We start from the raw sequence: 26,422 nt of genomic DNA, 5'->3' as shown, positions 1-26,422 counted from the left end.
ACGTAACAACAACAACAACAACAACAAGTACTCATGGCAGTATACAGAGTTGGCCAAGAATATTGAATATATACCATGGACTGATAAAAGAACAGGAAAATATCTGTCTTGAAGGAGCATAACCAGAGTGTTCCTAAGGTTAGGATGATGAAACGTTGTATCATTTACTTTGGGCATATATTCACAAGAAACTAATCCTTGAAGAGAGAATCATCATGGCTAGGAGATGTAGAATGTCAGAAAAAGAAAGGAAGACCCTGAAAAGATGGGACTGACAGTGACCACCTCAATGGGCTTGGGTATGACAGAGATCATGAAAATGGTACAATATAGGGCAAGATCTATTGTTCAAAGGGTTGCTATGAGCTGAAGCTAAAGCAATGGCACCAAAAAACAATGAGCATTCATGAATAGAAGAGCTAGCACTAAAAGTAACCTATTAAGATGTAGCAAGACACACAAATAACTGGTGGTAATTCTGAAATATATTTTTCAGTGCAGCTAATCTAGTATAAGAATCAGATGTAATAAGAATATATTTTATTTAATTATTTTAAGTGTTTTAGAAAGCAAATTCTGTTCTATATTGTTCCTGTTAACACAGATAATAATATTTCATAATTATTTTCTGCCATATATATTTTCTCCCTATACCTTACAGATACAAGGAAAAAAAAACAACAAAACACAAAGTAACACAATGAAAAATATATACCATATACTACTTATATGGCGCCTTTATGACATAGTATGTAAAGTGCAGGGCTGCTAGATTAAAGGTTGTTAATTTGAATTGACCAGCCACTGCATGAGATAAAGACGCGTAATCTTTTCTGTAAAGACTTCCGATCACTAAAAGTAGGAATTGACTCAACAGCAGTGAATTTGACAATTAGTTATATTGGTTAAAAACAGATAGGAATGCCTCATTAAAGAAAAGGAGAATTGAGACCTTTGAGCTACGGTGCTAGAGATGAGTACTGAATATACCATGGACTGCCAAGAAAACGAACTGGTTTGTCCTGGGAAAGGTTGAGACCAGGCTGTTCCTTGGAGGCAAGGATTCTGAAGCTTTACCTGACATACTTTGGACACGTTTCAAGGACCAGTCCTTGGAGAGGGATGTCATGCTTAGAAGGGTGGAAAGGACAGCGCATGAGAGAAAGACCATTCATGAGATGTATTGATTCAGTGACTAGGATGAGGGAGGGGGTGTCAAAGACAATAAGACTGGCAGAGGATAAAGCAGGGGTTAGGGCCATTGTACATAGGGTTGCTGTGAGTCACAGGTGACTCAATGGCACATAACAACAACATCAACAGCAAATATATTCACATTCAGGAAAAGTCATTTAAAAAACTGATTAAAAGTCTAACACGTTTTCCATAAATGAATACTATTATTGTATTAAAAAAAATCAACAAATCTGTAGTCAAACAAGTTTCCAGTATCGGAATCATTGAGTTCCATGAATAAATAGGCTATGCATTAGAAATACTTATTTATCTGAGAACGAAGAGATGGCTTCAATTTCAAAATCAATTTAACTTAGGACTTAAAAGAATTTAAGAAAGCTAAAAAGAAACAGTAGTCAAAAACAAATGATCTTTTATCTTAAAGTGTTTAAGAACTAAAAATGAAATAAAAATATTTTCCTTTTATTAGCTTATTAATGATTTGGCCCCATGTCATTGTGACTCCACCAAAACTGTTAAGGGTAAGCACTCAGTTATGTACAGATAACCCTTTCTCTTTAGAATCAAGAGAAACTTATGAACAGCTGTAACTATTTTTTTTTACTCATTAACCATCAAGGTTTAGAAAAAGGCTTGATTGACCACTATCTATCCACTGAATACGTTAAGAGTAACAAGGGGAAGACTTTCTGAAAAGGACAATGTATAAAGTCAATACAAGTACCTACGCTGCTCAATGATCTACTAGAGTTCTATCAGTATCTGCTACTTGAAACTGCTACTGTGCAAATAGATGTTTCTCCTTATCATTCAATTAAAAGCTGGTCATATACTTTTAAATCTCTGAAATACACTGGGTTCTCTAATATGCCCAGTAGTTAATAAAAGAATTAGGTCTCAATTATCATTTCTCTTTAGTTAATCCTACAGAACATATTATGTTCTTCAAACAGGTAAGAATTTGCTATACAATCATGACTGGGTGTTACTTATGTTAACAGAAACAAATCAAATTGTATCTTAAATCCAAAACAATAGTTCATCTGAAATAGTAAAGAATATCTGCTTTAAGCTTTATGCTCTGAAGAATGATCTAGTTCACTTTACCAAAGAGGACATTCAGATGATGAGCAAAGTGTTCAAAATCCCTAGCTCTAAGAGGTACAAACCAAAACACCCCAGAAAGAATGGCAAAATTCAACAGAGCAGCAAATAACAATTGCAGGCGAGGTTGTGGAGAAACTGGAACCCTTATTCACTGTTGGTGGAAGTGTAAAATGTTGCAACCACTATGGATGGCAGTATGGAGCTTCCTCAAAAAGTTGCAAATAGAAAGACCATGTGACCCAACAATTCCACTACTGGGAATATACCCTAAAGAGACCGTAACTGCCACCCAAGCAGATATATGCACACCCATGTTTATCGTGGCTTTGTTCACAATAGCAAAGAGTTGAAAACAACCCAAGTGCCCATCAATAAACAAATGGATACAGAAACTGTGGTATATTCACAAAACGGAGTATTATGCTGCAGTGAAAAACAAAGAACTAATGAAATATACAAAATGGGTGACCCTGGAGGACATTATGTTGAGTGAAATATCGCAGTCACAAAAGGACAAATACTGCATAGTGCCATTGTTGTAAAACAGGACTGACATTGGGGCTGGGGGAAAACTAAGAAGAGAGTGGATAAATAATGTATACGGCATTGAAACAGGTAAGGGAGAGAACTATTTAAAAGGAATATATGAGTAGGTACTATTTTCATGACAGGATTCCAGAAAAAGAAATGCATAATAAAGTGGACTGTGAACAGGTGTGGGGGGTGGAGGATTGTATAACAATGAAAGAATTTTTTTTTCTTTTCTAAGAGAAAAGTGAACTGGGGGGGGCAGGGAGGAAAACGTACAACAATGAATGAATGAATGAGAAAAAAATTAAATGGGAAGAATATGCTGTAAAAAAACATTTGAAAAAAAAAAGAATGATCTATTTAAGGGAGCTCTGGTGGCCTAATGGCAAGAAGCTGCATTGCAATCCTGAAGGCAGGTGGTTCAAATCCACCAAATGCTCTGCTAGACAAGGACGTACAATCTCCTCCTATGCCAGTCAGATATGATTCGACGGTGCACAAGAAAAGGGGGGGAGGATTATTTGTAAAAATTGTATTCTTGTTTATCATTCTTCTAATACAGCACTTGTCTGTCAGTTCGATGCGCTGAGGTAACAATAACAAATAAAAAACAAAAAAGGATGACTTAAAAAAAGAACGATCTTTGTAAAATCATACAGCCTTCATATTAGAAGGTTGGTGGTTCAAACTCACTAACTGCTCCTCAATGTGGAAATCAGTTTTTGTAAAGATTTGAAAAACCTAACTATACCAAAACCAATGACTTCAAGTTGGTTCTGACTCATGTGACCCACCACTCAGAGGAGACTTGCCTCATTTTTCTCCCAAAGAGTAGCTGATGAATTCAAAATGCAAATTATTCAGCAACCAGCAGGAAACATAAAACACCACCAAGGCTCAGTGGAAACCCTAAAGGGCAGTTCTACTTGGTCTTACAGAATCACTATGAATTAGAATCAAACTGATGCAACAGGATTTTTATTCTCGGATATTCAGGAAGACATTTAGCAATCAAACCAGTTTATAGTGAAAATGTATAGATTTTTATCCAAAGACAAAAAAATCTCACATACAGTTTGGTTGGTTTGTTTTGTGCTTTTTTTTAAATAATTTTTTATTCTTTTTTATGCATGTACCGTCAAATCAGATCTGACTGGTACAGGAGGAGATTGTCCCCTCCTTCTCCAGCACAGCATCTGATGGATTTCACATACAGTTCTTAACATTTTACTACTGCCAAACAAAGGCACTGATGTTGATTTCTCAAACAAAAGTTAAAACAAGGAAAGCCTCAAAATCCTGCATCAAAAATGACACCAATTAATACCAATTTATCAAATTTTTTTCTTAAATTTTTTTTATATTGGTTTGCTTACAAAGTTCGTATACATTGGGTTTCACACAATCATTCCCATTATGATTTATAAAATTAATCAGCATGGAACTATGTTCACCATCACCCTGTCTTTCTAGATCCCCGCTGGATCTTTCCCAAATCTTTAAATAATCTAGTACATTGAAAACACCTTCTGACCTCAAATTTCAACTACTCTAGGCCAAATCTCACAAAATTTAGCTTATAGAAGAGTCTATAACTTTATCCTTTGGTTTGCGTCTTAAGATATTGCCTGATAGGAGTAGCTGGGGCTCTCATAGAGATTTTACTTAAAACAAGAATGATGATCTCAGAGGGATTTTACTTACAATAAACTATATTTTAGGACATCAAATACATTATTTAGGAAAATTCATCTTTTTCTAAGATGCAATACAAATTTAAGAGAATGTACATATCCATCCATGCTTTAATTTAGCATATCAATCATTTATTAATTGGATCCTTAAAACCACTAACCTATTGTTCATGTCGCCAGTGAAATTTTACTAACAGTACTAGAAAATTCCTTCCTTATTTATATAAAGATAAAACAAGTCTCCACTAATGAGCTCATTAATGAAAAACATTCTAATGGGCTAAAAAAAGTTCATTTCTATAATCATTATGAAGTAGATCAGTTGCTAGGCTGACTCTAATTCACAGCAGTCACACATGTGTAAATCAGAACTTTTATACAGCTCTATGAATTTGTCTCACCCAGGGTCTTCTATAAAATGGACACAACTGACTAATTTTGCACCAGATTCTGTAATGGTTTTGCTAAGAATATAAAAAAAATTTTTTTTATTCCTGGGTAGTCTATATAGCAAGCTGTGCTTCCTACCCAAAGGCTACGTATCTAGGGAGATTCAAATTCACCAGAAGCTCCTAGGGAAATGGAGAGTCTATTGCTGTTGTAATATATAGCTCTGAAAAACACTATAAAGGATCATTATAAGTCAATACCAACTTGATATCTAGGAGTGAGTGAGTTTTTATTCTTAGGGCTTTGTAAAGGTGGTATTAACAAAGACACTACATGTTGAAAGGTCACTGATTTTCAAGAGGTGTCTGTGCTTGTTGTAGGAACTATCTCAAGAATGAAAATAAAAGCTGCAGTTCCATTCTTATCTATTTATTTTGTATGTGTTAGTTTTATAAACTCTGATACTGACAGTACATACACAAAAAAGAATTAAAAAAAAAATCCTTTTAGTAATTGCAAAGGGAGCAGATGCAATGTAAGGGTGGCAGTCTTCCCATCAATAATAGCCGCAGCAGCAGAACTGCTCAAACATGCCAACCCCCACGTGCTCCTTCACCTCTTTCTACCAATCACTTGGGTCTGATATTCATTGTTGACTCAGACCTTACTAACAGTTGTGGAGTTTATTAAGGAATTAAGTTGGAGAGTGGGGAAGGCAAAGAAAATCAATGAAAGTCTAGGTTTAGTCCAGCAGTCCCAAACCAGACTAATACAGTACAATTCCCCAATTAGTGAAAGTCCAACAACACAAATGCATGAATCCTCCAGTTTTCTCAATCTCCATCAAGGTTTGCCTCAGAGCAGTTTAAGTCAGTTTTTCCTTGAATCATTCAGCAAGCAAAACCTGTAACTGAGGCCTTCATGTCAAGGTTCCTCTGGTTACACTTTTCCATACACTTTGTCATGGTCTCTTCACCATCTCTCCACCACTGTCACCGGATACCTCAAAGCGTGGAAAGCTCTCCCTTACATTGGCCCTTCAACTGTTGATGATTTGCAAGACCATGTTTCTGCAGTTAAGACAGCTGGAGACCAGCAAAACCTAAGAATGGCTAGAAAAGCCAACTTCTAAAGTTATACCACCACAGTAATGCCGATTATTAAGAAATAAAACACTAGGGGAGCTCTGGTGGCCTAGTGGCAAGGAACTGCAACTACAATCCCAGAGAGGCACGGTTCGAACCCACCAGATGCTCTGCCAGGGAAGGAGGGACAATCTCCTCTGGTACCAGTCAGATCTGATCTGACGGTACACGTACACAAAAAATAATAATTTAAAAAAAAAAAGAAATAAAACACTTTACAAAAGCTGTAATAATCCTAAAAACTTAAAAAAAAAAACACCAATAAACAAACAACTATTATATACAGGACTGGTTTTAATTATATAGAGAACTTTGTAAAATTATGTTAAATGGTGACAGCTTTATCTACTAACAAACTAAAAAATAATCTCTTCTTTCAAAAACCTGATTCTTGAGTAAACTTACAACTTCTTAAAACTCTAATGAAAACAAAACTACATAATAATTCTATCTGAATTTAACTGGCATCACCTGCACAAGAAATTACCCCCTCACATTACTTTAAGGAAAGATCTATAAAATTACCATTCAACAGTTTTTGATGTTGTTAGGTGCCAAAAGCATCAAAAAACACATCAATCTCATGAATAACAAATCTGAACCTACCCCTATCTCACACTATTGTCACAATCTCCATCAGGCTGAATACCACTATTGCAGTCACTGTGTCAACCCATCTCATTAAGAGTCTTAAATCTTTCTCTGGCCCTATACCTTTCTTTCTCAGCATGATGCTGTTCCAAGCACTGGCCCCTCCTGAAAACCAGCTATGTGAGACAAAGCTTCACTATCCTTGCCTCTGAGGAGTAGTCTGGTTATACTTTCCCTAAGACAAGTTCTTTTTCAACATGCTTCTCTAACACAATTCAAACGCTTCAACTCTTTTTTGTCTTCCCTACTCATTTGTCCAACTTTCTGGTGCACAGGAAGCAAATGAAAATATCATGGCTTGCTCAGACACATCATAGTCTTTAAACTGAGTTAAGCACCTTAAAGAAGTCCTTGACAGAGGTCTTCAATGCAACAGATGTCTTTTGATTTCCTTTTATTTTAGTAATTTTTTTTCTGATTTTTAATAAAAGTTTACAGAAAATTTGGATCTCCATTCATTGTTGCACATTTTCTTCCCTACCCTCCGCAGTTCACTTTTCTCTTTAAAAAAATTCATTTATTAGGGACCTCTGGTGGCCTAGTGGCAAAAAGCTGCACTGCAATATCAGAGGTACATGGTTCAAATCCACCAGATGCTCTGCTGGAGAGGGAGGGGCAATCTCCTCCTGTACTAGTCAGATCTGATTTGACAGTACATGCACAAAAAAAGAATGAAATTTAAATTAAAAAAATTCATTCATTGTTAAACAATTTCCTCCCTCCTCTAGCCCAGTCCACTTTGCTATGCAGCTCTTTTTCTGGACTGGTGTCATACAAATAATGCCCAATCATATATTCCTTTTAAACAAGTATTTCCCTCATCTGTTCCAATGCAATGTTCATTATTTACCCTCTTTTCTTAGTTTTCCCCACCCCCCAAAGTCAGGCGTATTGTACAACAGTGGCATTATGCAGTATTTGTCCTTTTGTGACTGAGATATTTCACTCAGCATAATGTTCTCCAGGGTCACTCATTTTGTGTATTTTATAAGCTCCTTGTTTTTAAGTGCTGAGTAGTATTCCATTGTGTGAATACACCACAGTTTCTCCATTTTTTCCCCCATTCATTTCTTGATGGGGCACTTGGATTGCTTCCACCTCTTTGCTACTGTGAATAGCAATAAACATGGGGGTGCATGTATCTGTTTGGTTGGGAAGTTCTGGTTTCTTTAGGGTAAATTCCCAGCAGTACAATTGCTGGATCAAATGGTATTCCTAGTTCAACTTTTTGAGAAAGTGCCATACTGCTTTCTATAGTGGTTGCATCATTTTACACTCCCAACAACAGTGAATAAGGGTTCCAATCTCTCCACAACCTCACCAGCATGTGTTGTTTGCTGTTCTGTTGAACTGTGCTATAGTTGCTGGGATGAGATGGTATTAATTGTTAGTCTTAGTTGTTTTGATTTGCATCTCTCTAAGAGCTAGGGATTTTAAACATTTTTTCACATGACTGTTTGTCATCTGAATGTCTTCTTTGGTGAAGTGTCTGTTCATATCCTGTGTCCATTTTGCAACTGGGCTGTCTTATCTTATTGAGGTGCTAGAATATTCTATAACTTCTAGACACAAGTTCCTTATCAGACATGTCATTACCAAATAATTTTTCCCAGTCTGTGTCTTTCCTTTTTACACTGCTGTAGTTTTTTGATGTACATATGGATTCGAGTCTTAGAAGGTCCCATCCATCTATTTTATTCTCTTCTGATTACAGGTGCCTTTTGATTTCCCGACAGCTGCTATCAAGGTGCTGACTACAGATCCAAGTAAAATTAAACTGCTGACAAGTTTAGTTTTTTTTTTCCTCCACAATCTCACCTACTGGTCAAGTGGTCAGGATTTTTGTTTTCTTGATGTTGAAATATAACCCAACATAGTTCAGATATTAAGTTATAAGGCTATAATTTAAATATTAAAAGAAAAAGACCACAGTCAGATGAAGAATCGATGCCTCCCAAGTAGTGGTGCTGGAGAAGAACCATGAACATATTATGGCCTGTCAAAAGAAAAATACAAGTCTGCTCTTGAGAGGGTGAAACCAAGTTGCTCCTTGGAGGCAAAGATTTTAAAGCTGTCTCTCATACTTTGGGCATGTTGCCAGGAGGGATCAGTCCTTGAAAAGGACATCATGCTTGGAAACAGGTAGACCCTGGAGATGGGCTGATACAATTAACTAGAGTAATGGGGGTAGTTGTGTCGGAAAACAGTGAACCTGGCTCAGAACAGGAGAGGGTAAAAAGTTACTGTTGCTATGAGTCTCAGTCAACTTGACAGCACATAACAAAAACATCATGTTCCTGATGTGAGGCACTAAAGAAGTACAGTGGATACACCTACGAAATAATGTCTGCTCTAACAGAACTCATTTTAGATGCTGACGGGCTACTTTTGACTCACAATTATATCAAGTGCCTGCCTTTTCTGAAAGGCTGTAACTTTAGAGGGATAGATTGCCAGGTTATTCCCCCAGAGTAGCTTAGGAAGGTTTGAACCTCTGTCAGTTAGTGGCCATTAACCAAGTTTTACTCAAGCACTATTTTCTCTATTTAAAGGATTAGAATAGACTAGCATATGTAGAAAACTTAAGGAAGGCACAGATGGAGGACAATTGCTTCTATGCAGAAATACAGACCAATGAGGCCAACCTTTTTTCTGATTCCAAATCTCTTATGCAACCTATTCCCATCAATGTTTCTCAATAAAGAATGAGTATCTTCTATGTCATTTTCTGGGGAGAAAAGGGAATGGACTGAGGAAGACAAACAATGTTCATGTTATCAGAATAAAGTAATAGCTTCTCTCCAATTTTACTAGTATCTGGGTAAGGAGTTCAACTGCCAACCCAAAGACATGTGGTTCTAATCCACCAAGCTGCTCCATGAGAGAAAAATGAGCAATCTCTTCCTGTGCTATTTTCTGTTGCTGTTTGGTGCTGCTGAATCAAGTACAACTCATAAAGATGCGATGAACAAAATATCTGAACCCTGTTCTATCCTGAGCCATCCTCACACTTCCTGACACAGAAGAGCCCACCATGTCAGTTCACTTGGTAGAGAGTCTTCCTCTCCTTCGCTGACCCTCTACTCTTTGCAGCATCATGTCCTTCTCCAAAGAATAGTACTTTCTGGCAACATGCCCAAAGCATATGAGGCAAAGCCTCCTCACTTTTGCCTCCAAAGAACATTCTGGTGTGGTGTTGTAGAAGAGCATCAAATATGCCACAGATGGCCAAGAGAACAAACAGATGTGTCTTGAATAGAGTGTGCTATTTTTACAGCCTCTGAAAACCAACTGGAGGGTCAGCTATGAGTTTATTCTAGCTCAAGGGCATACAATAACAATAGTAACAAAATGGTTATCACTAGCATCATAGTTTTAGCCACAATTTCTATGAAACCTGAAATCATTTTTAAGATGTTTAGGTATTTATCAGACACATGTTTACACAGCAGCAAAACACAAATAAGCCTCAAAACTAATGATAATAATTATTATTTCAAAGCTAGACTTTGAAAGAGATCAACTATTTTTTCTCAAACAGACAGAAGAATTCAAACTAAAGGACTGATACAATAACTGAATAACACTCACCTCTGTTCCAATTCCAGGTTGCGCACCAGAGTACACACTATCTGGTGGAGGACCACCATACTTCCTCTGTCCTGTTGTTACATCCAGAGTATAACCAGTCCTCTCAAGCAAGGCCTAGAGATAATTACATATGATCATATCAGATATTAAATCACACAATGAATATAGTCACTCAATGCCACTGAGTCAGTTCTGACTCATAGCAACCTTCCATCCCACCTAAGGTTGTAAATCCTATAAGGAGGAGACTGGTGGATTCAAACCACCAGAGACATATGGTCTTTGGGTTAGCAACGTTAACTCACTTATATACATATAACTTAAGGTATACTGAATTTTCTGTACGTTATTCCTCTCATCTGAAAACATGACTACATTCCTTATCCAGTCCACAATGGAATTAAATTCATTTGTTTCACTAAAACCCTACATTCAGCTTCTAAATATCAACAGTAATAACAATAATGGGCTCATGTTATATGATAAAATCATAATCTTGATCCTACTACCCACTCCCTAAAAGTTATAAATCTTGGATGTTAAATGTGAAGTACACATTGTACTACAAATTGAGCATTAATAATAAAACTATGGTTTATGTTAAAGTACTAAAAATATACAATATTCACCAGTGATCTACCTTCAAATTATGCACTACAACTAGTTATCCAGACAAAATGTGGGGGGAGGGTAAGAAATAGAACTATGTTTACTAATTAATTCTATCCAGTCTTCAATAAATTATCAAAAGAATCTTTACTACATTGTAGGTACTACCCTATTATACAGATGTTAATTTAATTCAAAAAACAAATCATGAGTTAGCATTACTATCCTATTTTACAAACAAAATGGAAGATAACAAGGGTAAATGAACACTCAAAAGGAGAATAGTTAAAAGTAAGGGCATTTCTTTACCAGGAGAAAACAAAATAGAAAGTGAACCAAAATCTTGATAAAAAAAAATTACTAGATCAATCCAAGAATTATTATTCAAAACAACTAATAGTTACTATTCATGAAGCATAAAATGAGGGAGTATTAATTAACATTTTTCATCACACATAAATTTCAATGTTTGCCCTAGGATTCTAATGCATATGTACTTATAAAATTTTATTATTTTATTTTTAAATACTAGTTTTAAAGCAAATATTGAAAAAAGTAAAAAAGTTATGAAAAATCTAAAAAATATGAAGAAAGTATTCTATCTAATTATCAAATTAATCTGACAATAATTAGCTTTAGTTTTACCTTGATCTTTGCTTCATCAGGGCCTTTTGTGGACTCTTGCACCTTGCTTCCTTGCTTCTCCCTTTGCCTGTAGGTCTTCATAACTCCACATAAAAATGCACTTTTGTTCTAGAATGGGCAAGTAATTCAGCAAAAAAGAGTCACCAGTAATCTTTGAATATTTAACTGAGTAACTGAATTACAAAAGAAAAAGTTTGGGGGAGCTCTGGTGGCCTAGTGGCAAGGAACTGCAACTACAATCCCAGAGGCGCACAGTTCGAATCCACCAGATGTTCTGCCGGGGAAGGAGGGACAATCTCCTCCTGTACCAGTCAGATCTGATTTGACTGTACACACACACACACACACACAGTTTATCACAACATTTACTTATTCATTCATTCAACAAATAATTGTTGAGTAGTTACTACAGGTGAGACTAGAGCAAAAAAAAAAAAATTAAATAAAGACAGTCTGGGTTCAGGGAACAAACATTTAAAATGAAAAAAAGTCTTCTATTTGTTGGTATTTTAACTGAATCTGGGCTATCTTTGCCAGATATTCTGAAACTAGTTTTTCTACCTATATTATTTTTCTCCAATATAAAAAAAAGATCAGCTAAAGATCCCAAAAATGTTAAGACTGGAAAATTTAAATATTAAAAAGCCTATTAATCATATAATAATTTAAAACTTTATCATTTAAAACTTTTAAAGTAACTTACTACAGTAACATGAGGGGTGTCATTTCAATGTTATACTGGTTTTTCTGCAACTCTTTGCTAACAGGTTAAAAAAAAAAGCTGAAGTAATCACACTCAAAAACTCACTTCTCCACCATGGAGGGGAAAACTAAAATAATTTCAGAACACTACTTACTCAGACATCTCTCAGACCTTACCTGAACATGTGATAGGTCACTTTCCTTGAACTGCTGTAGTACAGACAGAGCTCCTTCTTCATTAAATTCCCTGAGAGCATCAATTGCTCTTTCATCAAGATCGACATAAGCTACCAATCCTAAAATTAAATTGAAAAACAGCATTATTTTAACAAAATGGGTAATCTAAATTATCCTATTAATGTTTAATCAAGAATTACCTATATTTAATACTTTGACTAAAAAAACATTTTTATTTAACTACATGTATAAACACTGCTATACCAGTTATATAGACTCAGTATAAAATGCCAGCACCCTACAAACAGAATTTCATTTTCCCTCATCCCCCCAACCCCCCCAAATATGATAATCTTGATCCCATTACCCACTACCCAAAAGTTATATAAATCTTGGATGTTAAATGTGAAGTACACATTGTACTACAGATTGAGCATTAATAAAAAAACTATAGTTTATGTTAAAGTACTAAAAATATACAATATTCACCAGTGATCTACCTTCAAATTACGCACTACAACTAGTTATCCAGACAAAATGTGGGGGGAGGGTAAGAAATAGAACTGTGTTTACTAATTAATTCTATCCAGTCTTCAATAAAGTATCAAAAGTTTTCCCATAGTAGCACCAAAAAATAAACTGAAATTTTAGTTTATCTAAGCATCAAGTTTGCTGCAATCAGAATGTGGAAAGGCAAAAAATTTAACTCCTCTGCAAATGAAAGTGCAGCTTGATTAATCAATTCTGAAAATCATAATGTAAGATAGTCTTTGTTCTTCTGAGGCGACAAGCTGAGATTAAAAGATGTTGTGGCATTTAGCATATTGACTTGTGAAATGGCAAACATTTTTCAAATGGCACTGAGGACCTGATTACAGATTAACATGTAAACCGTACAGAAAATTTATGTACTTAATTGCATGTATGTAGTATATATAACCACACACTGATTTCTACTCATTTAAAACATAATTACTTAACATTCTAAGTTTATGCTATATCTACCTATATACATGTAGAAATAGAAATATATTTCAGAATTGATTCTATGTAAAATGGAAATATTTGGTTTAGTAAACCCCCCAAATCCATATAGACTAACATAAAACTGATTTCATTTTGGTAAAGAGGGGGGAGAAAAAAAAACACCAAACACACACAAAAAAAGACCCAAAACAACCTTTATTCCATACAGTAAGTAATTTTAAATATAATGCCACTTGCAAAGTAATTTATTTAAGAAAAAAGATGCCATGAGTTATGAGCTCAAAAAGAGCATGCCTAGGTAACTGGAGATTTCCTGCTTGAAAATTACACTGCCCAAAGTTGCACTCAGGACTCCCATCAATCTATTGCCACTCCATGCACACTCAAACGATCAGCCTCTTAACAACAAAACATTCTACAAAAGAGCACCTCTAAGCAGATCACTGCCAATTCTCAAAGGCAGGATATCACAGCAACTGTCCTGAGGACTGATTCTCAAATGGGACCATCACTCAAGAGTCATTTTAGAAGTTATTTTAAGATCTAAAATTATCATGAGTATCTTAAATTAAAAACAATAATAAAAACAAAAGGGGAAAAACCAACTAGTAGTATGTTACTACTATACTTAAGGCACATTTGTAAGACAACTTGATTTTCTCTCCCAGAATCTGTATAAGCACACAAAAAACACAGAGGAGGAAACTTTCAATCTATGGACCCAAAGGGAAAGGACACATTTATTTATGAACAACACTCCCTAACAGAAGTATTTTCTCTCCCTCTTTAGAATGGCAAACCACTTGGAACTAACCATATTAAGATGGTCACATTTGTTTAAGCACTTAACCATGGAACTTCTAGTTTTTAAAAAAAAAGGCGGCTATTACACAACAAACACTTTGAAGTTACTGAAATGTGGATTACTGTCTATTACAATCGATACTGACCACAAACTCTTAAGGAGTCAGACATTTATTATCATTACAAGCAATACAGTCTAACTAATCCTATTATGCCACCTAATAAGACCCAAACTGACTTAACAATCACTTTAAGATGATAAAAGTAGAAAAGTAAAAGCAAAATGACTGATTTAGAAAAATGCAAAATTTGGTATGCTGAAACAAACATTTTAATTGGTGATAAATCTAAGACAAATGATGGACTCTTCTGAAAACAACTAAAACTGAACATTCAACCCTAAGGAAGTTTCAAAATAATGAAATAAGAATATCAAAGTCAACCCAATATGCCCTCAAGGAAGGGAAAGTAACAAACATTCAGCTCTACATATCAGAAACAGTATTATTTAACCTTAAAAAAAAAAGTCTATAAAATTCAAAGTGGTTTGCCCTCACTTTTATAACCAGTCAGAAACAAGAAATGCATATTATACCTGTCTGAAATATTTCATCAAGTCTTTCTGCCACCTTCTGTGGGAGGCCTGCCTCTATCAGTGTCTTGTAGTGTTCTGTGTGAGTTACACTGGAAGTATCCATTGGTTCTTCCTCTTCTTTTAACTGTACCGCATTACCATTCACCTGATTAGCCATTTTATTATGCTGCTGGAAAAAATTCAGGAGCTATATTACATTAAGCCAGAAAGAACTAATTTGTAGGACAATGCACGAATTATCTAAACTAATTTGTATACATGCCACTATTAACCTGTACCAAAATAGTATTTATGCCTTTTGTGATGTAGCTAACCTAAATTTGCAAAAATAATCCTATGAAACCATAGAACATGTACATGGAGCATTATATCTTTAAGAAACTTCATGTACACTTGCTTAAATAAAGGCATGAATTTACTGACATGATTGTAGATTAACAAAAAGCAGCTGTTGTGTCCTGGTGAACATAACAACAAGTCCTACAAAATCCTACAAGTCCTTCAAGCTCTCAATTCTTAAAACAGTTTTTAAAAGTTTGGTTTACAACAAGATGAACACCCACAAACAACTTAAATCAAGGTTTAAGAATTTTCAAATTTTCCTGGCTCTGCTTTAAATCCAATAAATACCCTGCTGTTTCTAGTTCAACATGGCGATACTGTTTTGAGTCTTTTCCACCTCACTTAAAACACAACTCAGCATAAATTTTGTTCTAAAATTAATTTGCTGTTCCCACTTGCAGATTTAAAAGAAAAAATGACCAAGATTAAAAGCTAAGCAATTTTTTAAGTCCACATAACGTGAGCAATAGTTGAGGTCCCATCTTTTAAAAAAACTCAAAAACAAAAAACTGAGTATATGTTGAATTTTCATTTCAATAAAATAAACCTGCAAAATATATTGAAGAATGAACAGCTAACTTCTTGTAAAGCGTTTCAACAAACATTACCTAATGAGATAAATTTAGAGCCTATTTCTCAGGTTAGCCCTATCAAAAATGTTATTATGTTCAGCCACTAAAGTAATGCTCAAATGAATCAACTGCCTGAAAAGAGATATACTAATAAAACCACACAAGGCCAGTCTCTACACTGCCTCATAAGACAGGGAATTAAAGGGTTTATGTCTGTGGTGCAATTTTAATTTGATGAAAACAACAAGTAGCTGAATGCACTGCAACTCAAAATGGACATGAAGGTGAATTTCTGGAAGTTTCTTAATGAAACTCAAGATAGCTGGCTAGTCAGTTATAAAGAAATACAAAGAACTAAGATAACCAAATAAGATATACTAACACATAAGATATCCACACTTTGAGACTGTGTATCAAATACTGCAAATGTACCAGTGCAATTTTTCCAGCATAAAGAAAGCTTTGTATTTCAAAATGCACTAATACTTAGTTGAAATTAATGAGGAAGATCAAGAGGGAAAGTACTAGAGATAGAAAAATGCAGAAAAAGGTTATTCTAAAAATAAGAGTATCATGACTTTTCATGATTACAAAACTCAAGACTTATTAGTCTACCATCATCTATGTAGACACAGACTTTGTGGTTTAACTGAATGAATAAAAGGTTCTCAAGGCAAGCCTCATTTTGATGAACTAGTAAAATTAAAAACATTCAAAATTGCATTGTTAAGAAACTGTTTGCTATTTATCATGTAAGATGAATATGTTTACTAATACAAAGAAATCATCCTAAGACCCAAATATCTGTGAAAACATAGTTGTTTTCCCACACTCCCCCACTTCCAAATACAACCTATTATCATCAGAACTCAAAAGTTCTCAGTATCACAAGACCCTAATATAGCATTGCACCTCGGAATACTCACAGAAAGAAAGCACACTTTTTTAACAAGGAAAAAAGTCCCATTAAGGTGGTACTGTTTTAAAAGTATGTGTAAAGCAAAAAGGGTAAGTTGTGCATTAAGCACAAGACAAATAATTATGACTGTTTAGTTGCAAAGGCTAAGCTGACAGTGAAACGGGGTGAAGTAATTTTCAAAAAGTTTGTAACTTTAATGAAAAACACTATCATTAGATTGCAGGAAAACAAACTTTTCGGATGAAAGGAAAAAACCTCTTCGAGCCAAATACAAAGCGCTCATTTTTAAAGGCTATCATATCATGAGACCAGGTAAATTCTTTTATCAGTTCAACACAATGCCACACAGCCAAACCATATTTCTGGATGCAGCAAATATACTAATGTAACTGAAGTCACTGGATCCAAATATTGTTGCAAAAAGAAGAAATTTAGTAAGATTTATAAGGGGCTGCTGGGAGATTTGGAAAGTTGGGTGTACTAGTGCCTGTCTGGATTTTTCTAAATATCTCTGTAAATTTCTCATACTAAGTAAGACAGCTTTAAAAAGAATCAGCGAAATGAAAACTAACGGTAATCTCATGGCTTGGGAGTGTCAAGTCCTTGTCCTACGACCGACTCATGAAAACATAAATTCAGCCTCTTGAAAATAGTAGAAGTCTTAAAAAGGTAGTGTGAGAGGACTGAACCTTCGAAGAACCCCCTGGCTTTAATATTTTAAGTTTGGGTACCACGGTTACTACCATACAAGAAAAAAGTGTCCTTCCAATTTAGTGCGCCTATGACATTCTTAAATTACACATCCTCGGCGCCGCTTGTAGGCTACGTTTCCTGGCCTCTTAATAGTCATTTTTTCCTTCAAATCTCGGCTTAGAGCATGCAGGATGGGGGAGGGGAGCGAGGCTTCCTACACAAATTGGCCTTTGAGCTGCGGCTCGCACAAAAGTTTTCTCCAGGCTCAGGTAACCCAGGGATCTGCATCCTTCCCGCTGCCCATCTCACCCCCCCCCAATGCCCGTCCCGAGTATCAACACAGCTCACACGCGGCCAGGCCGGATGAAACGGGAGCACTCTGCGACTCCAGCGGGAGAGGCGACGTGGCCGCGGGCACCTCGGGCCCTTCGCGGGACCTGGCCGCATGGAGCCGCGGACGGAGGCGGGAAAAGCGCGGCCGACTCAGCAGGCCCCGGAGACGGCGACCGCGGGCCGCACCGCGGGGGCCAGGGGTGGGAGGAAAATGAGCGAAGTCAACGAGGCGCCTCGGGGGGGACTAGGCCCACCGCCGCGCGGCCGGACAAGGCCGAAACCGCCCCCAGCCCATCCCCACCCCCACCCCGGGGCCTCGTAGCTAAAACGAAACTGGGGTAAAAGGCACCGAGCCCCTGCCGGGTCGAATCGGGTTGGATCGGGGCTCCCGGCCCCTCCCCCCGCAGGCTGGCGTGAAACTTACCAGGACAGAGCAGGGGCTGACGGCCAGGCCCGTGAGAATCAGCGCGAGGCGCTTTGAAAACGACTAGAAATGGCGCGCGCGCCACCCCCGCCCCCCCTCATGGATAGAGACGCGATCCCGGCAGCACGCGGGGTTTCCCGGAACTGCTTCCAGGGACTCCCAGCTGCCGAGCAATCACGTCGCTTGACGATCTGAGAAGCAGCTCAGGTGACCAATAACAACGAGGAGAAGCGGACCTAGCCGGGCGGCTCGAGAACCAACCCGTGAAGCCGCCGGCAGAGCCAATGAGGGTACTAAGCGCCGATGGCTGGGGCGCCTCCGGGGCGGGGGCAGGCACACAAAGGGGTCTATAGTGAAAACCCCGGGTGGCAGCTAGGCTGCGGGGGACCATGCTATGGGGGGCCAAGACTCCTCTTTTCCCGTCTGCCACCGAAAAGAGGTCGAAAACCTCGGCCTTGCGCCGCGTGGCCGCCTCCGGAACCCCGCCCCCTGCCATCGGTCCCTGCCTGGCTGGGCCGTAGCCCGCCCGGCCGCCTTGAAGCCGGTGTCACACCGCTCCCTTATACCCTTCCTCTCCCTGCAGCGGGCGTTCGCTCCAGACACGCCCATCGCCACGCGTTTGGGCCTCACTCTAGGTCATCTTTTGGCTTTAGGTAGAATATTGTGTAATGGTGAGTTGATACCTCGCTGTGCTAGAGAATTTTGTGTAAAAAGTCATCTGGAATGATCAGGAAACTACCTCTGCTTCTTTGACTCCCTTCCCCACATCATTGGTGGATACTCAACTTGTGGGAAATCTATAAAGGCAGTCTCAAGTACAAATGATAGAGCAGACCTCCGGGTCTGGAGCTAATTTCTCTAACTCATTCCGTTCATTCCCCACTCGATTTCGCACTCAGCCGTTCTTCAGTTTACAAGGATTTATGTAAATCGCAAGGGGAGGAGTCGGCTCACCTTTCTTTCCTAGAGTCCCCAGTGGATTCGATCTGCCAGAGACTTGGAGCTTTATGAGTAAGCAGCGTAATTCAATGAAGTAGACATCTACAAACCAAAAGAGTTGTCCCAGAAGGAGATATATTCACATCATATCTAACTCTGTTTCTCACACATTACTCCTAAACCTGTTTCTCATCTTTCACCTGTACTGGTAATGAGTATCGCTATGAATCATAATGGACAGCAGTTAACAATCACAACCCGTAAGGAACTCTGTTTAGGGAACTCTGGTGGTCTCCTGGAGGAAGCTCTTCAAGGTGTCGAACTGATAGCATGACTGGAACAAGAAGTGTAAGCACAGCGGAGATTGCCAGGATGGTGGATAACAAGCGGAGTTTAATTCTGCTTTACATTGGGTCACTTGTTAAGTGCCGTCGAGTCGCAGGCGACTCATAGCGACCCTATGAAAGAGAGTCCTCGACGCTTGGGTGCCTTTCATCCTCTCTCCAGGTTCATAGGGTTTCCGGTTATTACGAAGTGGATGCCACTCCTCCTTCCAAGCTTGTTTTAATCAGGGAGCTCCACCCCACTCTCTGTCCGCATTGGGTAGCCAACCATTAACGCATTTGACACACCAGTGTCACATGTTCAGCCTCACAGCAACCACAAGTGACCGTGGGACGGCAACTTGTACACCAGGGCTATACGACCTAGAGGAATGTCTGAACAAAAACAATGAAAGACAGGCCCGAGGGCCACAGATTAAAAGTCACCCACCTTTGGCTTGGTAGCATCACTTTCTGTCCACTGGGCCAGCTGATCTCTCTATGATGATATTATTGTTAAGTGTGGTGGAGTCTCAGGCGCCTCATAGCGACCCTGTGAAGGTAAGTTCTCGCTGCTTGGGTGCCTTTCATCCTCTCTCCAGGTTCATAGGGTCACTTAGCACCTGATAATACCCACTCTTCTCAGGGCATAGAGCAGAGCAAGCAGGGTTGCCTGATACACCTGAGGATCATTTATTTCAACCTCCCATATTCTTTGAATTAAAAAATTAGTAATTGAAAACAATATATGCCAAGTGAAATGCTGTGGTTTTTTGTGCTATAAGATACAAAAGCACACAAATGTTGAGATTTGAGTCCAATGACAAAAAAGTCTGAAAGTGCTTGTTTTTAAAAGTGAATGACTCTGAAGTCTAAATTTTATTACTTGTTGCCCTTGAGTCAATTCCAATGCACGACAACCCTACAATACAGGGTAGAAATGCTCCATAGGGTTTCTAAGACTATAGGGTTTCCATGACTGCATTGAGATGCTAACGCAAAGGTCAGTGGTTGAAATCCACCAGCTAATGTGTGGGGGAATGATGAGACAGTCCCTTTCCATGATGAGGTACAGCCTCAGAAACCAGGAGGAATGTCTCCAGCTCCACTCCACTCAAGGCTAGTGGGTTTGGTGATGTTTTGGTAAACTTACCAAAGCATCTGCTGCTTCATCTTTCTCTACCAGAAGGCTGGAACTACTAATCTCTTAGCCTGGAACAGAAGGCTGTCTTTCATATCTCCCTCCTAGGATTATGTGTCTTTTAAAGACTAAAGTGCCAACTCAGACTAACTTGCTGTTCACTTCCCATCACCCAACCCTACCCTCAAAGATGATGATGCTGTAAGACAGCTTTATCATCAATTTTGTAGTAGTTTTACTTTAGAACATTATTCTTGAGCTGGTTCATTGCATTCCCTTCCAGTTCTTATATTTATCAAAGCCATTTTTAAGTTAGGTGTATTTACATATGAGTGGCACTACCACACTACCCCACCCTCAATGAACATTTCATTATTTTAAACAACAATCATTATTACTTACTGAGCTGCTGCTACTATGTGTCATGGGTTTTACCCATGCCATTACTGAGCCCTACATGAAACCAATAGTGATATTGTTCCATTTCCTTGCAGAAACCAAATCTCAGATGGATTTTTTTCCCCAAATTTGCCCAAATCCACACAACTGAACTAAGATTCAAATATTGGTCTGTTTAACTACAAAGCCCATAATTTTTCTACTTTTATCAAACTCCATTTCTATTTCCATCTGGAAAATTCTTGATTTATAGATGGTAAATCTGGTATATATTTTTTACTAGTAAAAGAAGTCATTGTCAAGCTGATGAATTGATGTTTGACACCATCAAGTTGATTACAACTCATAGTAAATTGATGTAACAGAATAGACTACCCCATAGCTTTTCTTAACTCTATTCTTTACAGTGGTAGATCACCAGGTCTTTCTTCCATGGACCCTCTGGGTATATTCAAACCACCAAGCTTTCAGTTAGCACCTAGCATCTAACCATCAGGCTTCCTTGGTGAATAAGGCAGAAAATACTATTTAGAGTCCTAAGCAAGCCATCAGATAGGATAAAGGGAATTGTTTTCCTTATGCACTCTGCAAATTGACCCATAATGCAATTTAAAATTGTTCTGAAAAGTGACAATATACTAAACAAAGCTGTGACTTCATAAGATTTCCATTTTGGAGAGTTACAATTCTTTACTTGGCTTTGTTAGAAATGTTCTCATAAAGATTATACTTATATGGACTTCATAGTTCTAGTTAACATTTGTCAACCACTTAGTATGCTATCTTGTTTAATCTTCACAATTTATGAAGCAGATACCAAAAGGTATCACCTCTCTTTTGCAAGTGACTGTAACAATGGGTTCAAATGTGTCAGAGAGAGAGTATGGCACAGGATCAAGCAAGCGTCAGAACCATTACTATGAGTCCTAGTTGGCCCATAACAACAAGAGTTCTGGTGGCGTAGTCTGGAGGGAGTGGCACTGTTAGCCCAAAGGCTGAGCCTCCCTGGCAGTTGGTGTCCACCACCAGCAATCTCCTCTCATGCAATTGACAGCCTTGAAAATCTATTAAATGGTCAGCTGTGAGTCAACTCTGACTTAAAGAAGTCCTTCATCAGGTTTCCTATGCTGTAAATCTTCATGGGAGGAGACTTCTCAGCAGATCAGGTGTTGAATTTGAACTCCTGATCTTTTGGTTGGAAGTCAGACACATTATACACCACTCATTAGAGCTCCTTAGTAATTTAAACGTCCCCTTTTGTAAACCTTTATATTCTCAAGCCCAGTAGTTTCAGCATTCTTTTCATTCTTAATTTACTTTTTTCATGAGTCATCTGTTCACACTCATTTCTATTGATAAAATAAGGAAAAATCAAGATAGCAAATAAATAAAGATACCAAAGTGAGTTCTCCTTTCCAAACATCTATGCCCCATTCAAACGCAAGAAAACAAGAATAATTTTTTATAAGTTAGAATTGCTAAATTCAGATAAAGAGTGATGAACACTTAGTATTATAGAAGAACTTAACATACCACTCTTTCCTTGAAAAGAGCAGAATTCTCTTCTGATTTTATACCAGGACTAAGGTGCTGTCACCCCCTGACTCTGAACTCTGCAGCCATTTTAAAGAGACAGGCTACCATCTAAATCGAAGAAGTCAACTTTTAGAGACTTCAGATTCTATAATTATTTTAAGGTTCCCCTCTATACTAGCAAAAGCGCTATAAATTGGAAATCTCTTATGGAAGTGTTACAGTAAGCTTTTAACTGAAATAGAGTAGAATATTAAGTATTATTATTCATATGAAAATTTATGATTCCACAGATAAAGCTGAATTAGCATTATGCATTCTGCTCCCAATATTGGGCTGGGGCCACACAGCGACAATAACATTTAGTAGAACTTATGTGTGCTTTGTTTTGAAATTTTTCAATTACGTATAAATGGGCTGTATGTACAGAACTAATTTCTCATTATTCTTAAATTTTAAAATATCCATATTCATTTTTTAGTTCTTATTAATAACAATAATATAAAATATTATACTTAGAGGTTTTCTCTTTCTGTTTTTCCAATATAGTATCTTTTTTTATCTGAATGTTTTTGTTGTTGTGTACTGTCAAGATGGAACTGACCCACAGCTGACCCTCCAGGGGTTTTCAAAGGCAATTAATTACACGATAGGAGATTGCCCATCTTTCTCCCATGGAGCAGGTAGTGGATTTGAACTGCATGCCTTTGGAATTGCAGTGCAGCTTCTTCCCACTAGGCCACCAGAACTCCCTAGTATCTTAATAGACATCTTTATTACATTTGAATACTATTAAGTAAGCCTCATCCTCAGCATTTTAATTATCTTCTTGGTCCTGTAAGCAGTATTTCCTTATAGGCCCTGTCCTCCCCCAATCTGTTAACAGTTGTTGTTCCATGATTCCATCTTTAGAACACTTCCCACACTCTATCAGGATTTCATTTCTTGCTTTTCATTACTATCCTCTCCATATTTGTGTGTGTGTGTGTACCATTGAGTTGGAACCAAACCATAGCTGACTCTCCTGAGAATTGTCTTTTTTCCTTTTTTTCCATTGCAGCTATGTATCTATACAGTAGGATTCACACATCCAAATATGTGGTCACCCAACTTCCAGGAGTAAGCTTTATCCACACTACGTGCACTTACTGCAGAGGGTCAAGGACTCCAGCCTTCAATATGGACTGAGGCTCAATGTCAAGAAGACAAAAATTCTCACCACTGGACCAATCGGTAGCATCAGGATGGATGGTGAAGAGATTGAGATTGTTCACAGCTTCAGTTTGCTCGGCTCCACAGTCAACACTCTTGGCACCAGTAGCCAGGAAATCAAAAAAATGTATTGCGATGGGAAAGTCTGCAGTTAGGGACCTCTCTGAAGTACTCAAGAGCAACAGTGTCTCTCTGGAGGCTAAGGTGCGCCTGTTACAGGCCATGGTTTTTGCAATCACTTGTTATGCATCAGAGAGTTGGACAATGACTAGGGAGGATAGAAGGAGAATTGATGCTTTTGAGCTGTGGTGCTGGAGAAGAGTATTGAATGTACCCTGGACTGCCAAGAAAACAAACAGATTCATCCTAGAGAGGGTTAAACCAGGCTGCTCCTTGGAGGCAAGGATTCTGGGGCTTTGTTTGACATACTTTGGACATGTTGTAAGGAGAGACAGGTCTTTAGAGAGGGACATCATGCTGGGTAGAGTAGAGGGACAGCGCAGGAGGGGAAGACTCTCTATGAGGTGGATTGATTCAGTGATTGGGGTAATTGGGATGGGTGTGTCGGAGGCAATGAGATTGGCACAGGATAGAGCACAGTTTAGGGGTGTTGTACATAGGGTAGCTATGAGTTGCAAACGAGTTGACGGCACATAACAACAACAAACAACCCCATCTTCAACCTAAAGCCTAGCTATACATACAAGCAGCTTGATACTCCCTCAAAAGAATGAACCTGGAGAAGAGGCTGGGAAGTGAGTTGTCTGGGCAAAACCGTTAGGGTATTGAACAATAGCAGTATATGGTCTACAAGGAGTGTGAGATTTGGGTGAACATGTGTCCGGAGCCCCATGAAGAAGAGCAGATGAAGGTTTTGCAAAGATCAGAGCCCATAGAGGTAGTCTTCTTACCCTAGTCTCCTGGAAACATTACCAAAGATTTTTATACTTGAAGAGAGCTATCACTTTGCAGATTAATAAAAAGAAAACTTATAAGGCACTATTTAGCTGATATTTCACACTTACAATAGTGAAATATACTGGTTGATAATTTAAGTCTGGCAGTAACAAATGCCAAGGTGCAAGATGAGAATAACATTGTGTTAAGATTATGTGTCAGCTGGCCTGGGTCATGACTGTCATTGACTTGGCAATTTCGAAATTATGTAGTTACCCTTCATTTTATCTCAATGCTAACCTTTGCAACCAAACCAGTCTTTGGAACCTAACTCTACTGATACTAGTGGATGTGGAAGAAATTATACGATTGAATTTTATACATTCAGTGCTTTATTAATCACAAATACCTTTTTTTAAAAACACACAAATTGATACTTTACCCATGGACCTCACCTGATGGACTGCATAGGAATCAGATTGACTACATCTGTGGAGAAGCTCTCTTACTCTGGAAGCTCCACTAAAACTTGTCCTTCATGAGTGACTTTATGAGGATGAATGTGGCATCAGTATTGGAGGAAGACCTTGCTTGCTAAAACCAAAAATGATCTTTAAGTGTTTGCTACAGAAGGTCAAGGACTGCAGTCTTCAATATGGACTGAATCAGATTCTCACCACTGTTCCAATTGACAGTACCATGATAGTTGGAAAAGAGACTGAGATTGGTAACAACTTCAGCTTGCTTGTGCTGCCAGTCAACACTCTTGGTACCAACAGTCAAGAAATCAATAGATGAGTTGCATTGGAGAAATGTGTTGTCAGGTACCTCTCCAGAGCATTAAAAAGCAATGACATCAGTCTAGAGACAAAGGTGTGCCTGATCTAAGCTATAGTCTTCACATTTACTTGCTATGCATCAAAGAGCTGGAAAATGACTAAGCGTGGCAGAAGAGGAATTGATGAGTTTAAAGTGTGGTCCTGGAGAAGAATGTACCATGGACCACCAAGAAAACAAACAGGTCTGTCTTGGAGAGGGTGGAACCAAGTTGCTCCTTGAAGGCTAGGATTGTAAAACTATGTCTCACATACTTTGGACATATTGCCCAAGGGAACAGTCCTTGGAGAAGGACATCATGCTTGGAAGGGTTGAGAGACAGCACAGGAGAGGGAGACCCTAGATAAGATAGACTGACACAGTAACTGGGGTAATGGAGGCAGGTGTGTAAGAGGCAGCATGGTTGGCTCAGGATAGGGCAGGGTTCAGAGCTATTGTGCATAGGGTCACCTGAGTTGCAGTCAACTCACCAGCACATAGCAACAGGTCCTTGTGGTGTAGCATGTAACATCTCAGGATGCTAACCAAAAGGTCAGTGGTTTAAATCCACCAGCCACTTCAGCATAGAAAGATGGGCATTCTCCTCTTTTAAGTATTTATAGCCTCAGAAACTTGGTGGAGGTTCATGATGAGTTGGGATCAACTTGACAGCTGTGAGTCCTGATTATTAATATGTCCTTTATGAGACCACATGTTGAGAGTAACCCTGATGGCACAGTAGTTAAGCATTCTGCTGCTAACCAAAAGGTTAGTGGTTCAAATTCAACAGAAGCTCCATGGAAAAAAGATTAGTTTTGGAAACCGTGTGGAATAGTTCTACTTTTTCTGGTAGGATAGCTATGAGGCAAATCTACTTGATGCTACTGAGTTTGGGTTTGGTTTTTGTTTTATGCCACAAGCAAAGACCAACACTGAGAATCAAATGACAAATATCCTAAGAGACTCCTCTCATTGTTCAACAGAAATAATAATTGCCCTACCCGAGGACTGTTATGAGGATGAACTTTTAAAAAGGCTGCTAAGAGTAGTCCTT

At 38.3% G+C, this 26,422-nt stretch overlaps 1 protein-coding gene across 7 annotated transcripts in view; it reads right to left on the bottom strand.

Annotated features, from left to right (window-relative positions):
- The window catches only part of HNRNPR (heterogeneous nuclear ribonucleoprotein R), a 40,072-nt gene extending 21,815 nt beyond the window's left edge, over positions 1–18,257 (bottom strand). Inside the window, exons 1-5 of one of the 7 annotated variants that reach the window (XM_006883534.1) lie at positions 18,109–18,257; positions 14,826–14,991; positions 12,440–12,558; positions 11,561–11,668; positions 10,307–10,420 (exon numbers count right to left, since the gene is read on the bottom strand). In XM_006883534.1, the coding sequence (XP_006883596.1) occupies positions 10,307–10,420; positions 11,561–11,668; positions 12,440–12,558; positions 14,826–14,982 (498 nt within the window). In that variant the 5' untranslated portion in view covers positions 14,983–14,991; positions 18,109–18,257. Of the gene's footprint in view, positions 1–10,306; positions 10,421–11,560; positions 11,669–12,439; positions 12,559–14,825; positions 14,992–18,108 lie in introns of those variants that run through there. The other 6 variants (XM_006883537.1, XM_006883540.1, XM_006883536.1 and 3 more) reach the window with 6 other exon arrangements.
- Between the last annotated feature and the right edge of the window lie 8,165 nt (positions 18,258–26,422).

This window comes from Elephantulus edwardii, unplaced genomic scaffold, assembly GCF_000299155.1.
Source record: "Elephantulus edwardii isolate Elephantulus edwardi_28Jun2011 unplaced genomic scaffold, EleEdw1.0 scaffold00028, whole genome shotgun sequence".
Classification (NCBI taxonomy): domain Eukaryota; kingdom Metazoa; phylum Chordata; class Mammalia; order Macroscelidea; family Macroscelididae; genus Elephantulus; species Elephantulus edwardii.
This window is presented reverse-complemented; position numbering and strand designations above follow the sequence as displayed.